This window comes from Carassius auratus, chromosome 35 (genome assembly GCF_003368295.1).
Source record: "Carassius auratus strain Wakin chromosome 35, ASM336829v1, whole genome shotgun sequence".
Classification (NCBI taxonomy): domain Eukaryota; kingdom Metazoa; phylum Chordata; class Actinopteri; order Cypriniformes; family Cyprinidae; genus Carassius; species Carassius auratus.
Window position 1 is genome coordinate 6,655,303 of NC_039277.1, and position 4,363 is coordinate 6,659,665.

The following is a 4,363-nucleotide window of genomic DNA, read 5'->3' on the forward strand; positions in this document are numbered from 1 at the left end:
TCTTGTTTTAAAAAATTTATTTACATTGCATTTCTTGTATTGCAAGCTGAACAGTCAAAAACATTTTTAAAAAGTTAAATATTTGCGTAAGCTGGTTACAAATATAATACAACTATTCTAAATAGACTTGAGGGCAACCCACCTCAAGTGGTCCGAGCAAAAAGACACATTGTTGTAGAAGGGCATAAAAAAAAAATTATTCACATGACCCTTGGATTGTAACCAGCTGTGATAAGTGAACAAATATCTACAGCCTTTTCTCTTGACCAATAAATGGTGTGAATAAAACAATAAAAGGAATGTCAAAAGATGTGTAACATTAGCTTCATAATAATGAGGACACAGAGGAGCCGAAGCATAAAAACAACTGAAAGGTTTCACTATGCATAAATAAGTCCTTCCTTTGATCAAAAAAAAAAAATATATATATATAATGATAATGTGGCTCTATAAAACAAACTATTCAGCATGTTGGCATTGGATCTTAAAAAAAAAAAAAAAAAACATTTATATTTAAGTTGTTCTCCTGCACCTCAGTGTAAAGCACAAATCAAATGTGTATGCACAAAGAAAGCAAGGCAGATGAGGTCAGGACATGGCTTTACAGTAGAGATTCAGTGTTAATAATCAGCGGTATGAGAGACGATTTTTCCCTGAGCATGCCTCTTTCTTTCATGTTCACTAAACATGGCAGTCTTATGAAATGAGGAACACACTGGGGAAGAACACCCCTCTTTCCAAACTCTCACGAGTAAGATGATTTATAATTGGACAAAACAGACTAGTTGTTTATCAAAAGAAAGAAAATGCAAATTACTTCTTTTCTGACGTGGGCTGCTATCAGGTAAAATGTTCCCAAGGACACTGATCTTAGCTCTTTGTTCTATTCCAAGTCAAACACAACAGAAGAAATTAAAATCTAAACAGATCTAAGATCAGCTGAATAGGGAAACTTCTACAGATGCGCTGCGATTCATTATGATCTTCTTCAGCTTGTGAACAACTGGCATGTTTCAGACGTACTCCCTGCCGCTGCTGCTGGGGGCTTTGGAGGACTTGGGGTACCTGGGAGATGGTTTACCCTTTGGGCAGGAGGCAGCCAACATGCCTCCACCCATTATGTCCAGGAATGCACCTGCCCAGGCAATGAAAATAGCCGCACCGAACTCATACCTATAGAAATATAATAATATTATAATATGAGCTTTGACTTCCCTTCTTGGTAACAAGAGGAAGTTAACCTATAAAATAGTGAAGCAGATGGATAAATGCCTAAACAATTTGCTTATGGTCATCAACCACATTTGAACTTACTTCGTATTGACAGGTGTGAAGGGGTTGTAGAAGTCCCGGACAATTTGATTAGTAAACCAGCCACAGGCGACAATGCTGCAGAGGGCTGAGGAATGGAAGTGAAGCGATAAATTAGTTACTTATGAAAAAACAAAAATTCCAAACGTGTTTTTGACCTTTCCGGTCCACAAAGTGGTAGAGAACTTTTTAGTCCATGCAGTAAAGCATGGATTGCTAACCTGCCATGATTTCTTTTAACCTGGGCACTGAAATCTGTATTTTTACAGAAATGTATTATGATACTTAATTTTTATTACACACCCATACATATTTTGGGGGGGTACACTTTTTTGTGTACTGAGAAATTGCTGCATTACAAAATCAGCATTAAACTAATGATATTAAAGTAAACATACCTCCAACAATGAGGATTATACCGCCTGTCATGGCAATGCGGGCCTTCTTGACCTTGTCATTACCACCACAGTTAGTACACTTCATGCCCATGCTGGCTACACCCAGGCCTGCTACTGTGAGAAGGATCGCGACAATCATCAAGGCGCGAGTTGCCTGGAGAGCACCTAAAAGAGGGGGAGCATAAAGAATGAGTGAGATACACAGAGACAAGGTAAATAATTTGGTCTCAGTGGTGTACATTTTTCACAGGGACTTCCAGAAGCTTACTCCCTTTATTTATCACGGTTAAACTCAGTTCAGCACAGGCAAGAACTAAATAGTGAATCAGAAAGATTATAGACAGACTAAAGGGTTTTGAATTGACCTGGACCTTTAGTTTTTTTCCCCCTCTAACTCACAAAAAAAAAAAAAAAAAGCCATTCCCCCTGCTACACCTGCAGTCAGATGCGACAGAGACCGGTTCCAACCGGAAGCCCCTTCTGAGAGCACAGTGAGATTGTACACCTGTTAGCAGCGATTTGCTCTTTAGCTTTGGAGAAAGAACAGGTTTAACCAGTCACGGGAACTTGGGTGTTGCCGATCAAACTTATTGCTTTTTTTTTTTCTATGTGCATTTGGTTTGGCTTTCAAAAGAAAAAAAAAAAAAGAAAAAAGAAATAAATAATAATAATAATAATCTTACAGGATATCCATACAAAATGGCTTCCTGGTGGAGTTACATCACCTTGCCTGCTTTTCCCCCCACTTTGCTTTGTTTCCTGTTAAATCTCATGGTTTATCACTAACAGAAATACAGAAAGATATTAAACCGGCTATATCAAACTTTTGTGTGCATAACAAAAACTTGATGATAGGAGTTTGTTTTACACAAGCTAAATCAAATGACTGATATGGTATATAACCATACAACTGCTTTCCATCAGTCTCAGGTGTTGAAAGTGAAGCGGGGATGAAATAAGGTAAATAAACATCACATAAGGAGCAAAGTCTCAACTATTATTATAAAAGTTGACTGAGTTCAAAAAGCTTCATTGTCCATTTTTAGGTGCTTTCACCAAGGAGTCTTCTCCTAGTTGTGTTTCAATAAGCTGTTGGCAAAATACAGAAGTCATTCAAAGACAATGCCGGACTCCCCCACTCGATAGAGGAGCACCGTGTTCCCGCGAGTGGAGGAAGGGTGGGAGTCACGTCCGTGTAATCATTACTTTGAGTAAAAGCGTAACCCAACTGTATCACCCAACAATAAACTACCATTGTCCCAGTCGAAGTTCACACTTATGTTAAAACGGTTTACATTGTGTGCTTATTATGAATAATCTCCTATTTTGGCAACTCTGGCTTGACGCCCTTCACCGAATACACATTCCTGAGGGGCTGCTCTTTTCACCACCTTTGGGCTTCCTTTGACTCAAAACAAATTAAATACAGGTCACACAAATTTTGTAATCAGGCCACAGCCAAATTTATTTGTTTTGTACTTTACACCAAAAGAGAGAGAGAGAAAAAAAAACATGTTTATGTGAGGGTACTCGTGGAACAACAGTGTTTGTCATTGTTGTAACACTAGATGAGGGTTACCGCGCAATGGCTGTAGGGCATGCTAACAAAAAACTAAATTGTCCTAGCCTTCAAGTAGACTACGTAGAAGACAAACAGAACAACAGTTTGAATTATGATTTGCACCTTACATTTTAATTTTTTTTTAAATTAAAATAAATTAATAGTTTTTGTGTGTTAAAGCAGTTATTTTAGTTTAATAATTTGCTCTGCTAATAAAGCGGAGATTAAACAAATAAATCAGACCAGTGGCTTGGCACAATTCAACTCCACTCGTTTAATGATCATAACCTTGTAGAGAAGTGATCATATGCCAGCAGCCTAAGCTCAATTGAGCGCGCATGCGCGTTTACAGGTGTAGCTTTCACTAAGCAACAGCTTTCAGCAGTTTAAAACCAAAGCTGATGTAAACAAATAGTCAAGTGTAAATTAAAGTACTTTTTAAGTACAGCCAGCGGAATTGTCAATATTAACACCCTTTGTAAAATACAGGCAGTTTGTACCAACTTACCATCGAGTTGTAGGATAGAGTCGTACACCTTGCACTGCATTTGTCCGGTGCTCTGGAAAGCGCAAGACATCCAAAGACCTTGATACATCGCTATCGCTGTGATAATATTGTCTCCAACGTACGCAGACATCTTCCATTGGGGTAAGATTGTGCCAACAATGAGCCCAATCAAACCCAGTAGCGATAGCATAAATCCCAGGAGCTGCAGACCTTTATTTGCCATCTTCTCACAAGTAACTTAAAAAACTATATCTGAAAGCAGCTGTTCAGCAAAGAACTATAATGCTTCTCCGAATGAGCTCGGTTTTCGTAATCCTCCGACGTTAAATGTATTAGAAAAATTAAAATATTTGTCTTCAAAAAGAACGTTATAAGATCCGTTAGAGACGTTACGGATGGCCTGACTCGAGACACCTGTTGAGTGAAGCCGCACCTTGAATATGAAATGAGCTGCTGATTTGAGCTTTTAGAGACTCGTCCTCTTTGTGGGCGGAGACTTCACGAGTGTCGTCTTCGGTTCAGCTCTGTTTGTTGTAGAGGTCGGGGGGTTTCGTGACGACGTGACGTCACTGGTTATCTCAAATC

General features: G+C 38.8%; 1 protein-coding gene across 1 annotated transcript; it reads right to left on the bottom strand.

The window, feature by feature from the left end:
- Positions 1-4,001, bottom strand: LOC113054198 (claudin-7-B-like). The gene is made up of 4 exons (XM_026219563.1): positions 3,779-4,001; positions 1,710-1,874; positions 1,315-1,399; positions 1-1,173 (listed from the first exon to the last, which is right to left on the bottom strand). The coding sequence occupies exons 1-4, from the start codon at positions 3,999-4,001 to the stop codon at positions 1,014-1,016; spliced, it is 633 nt and encodes a 210-aa protein (XP_026075348.1). The 3' UTR covers positions 1-1,013.
- Positions 4,002-4,363: the final 362 nt, after the last annotated feature.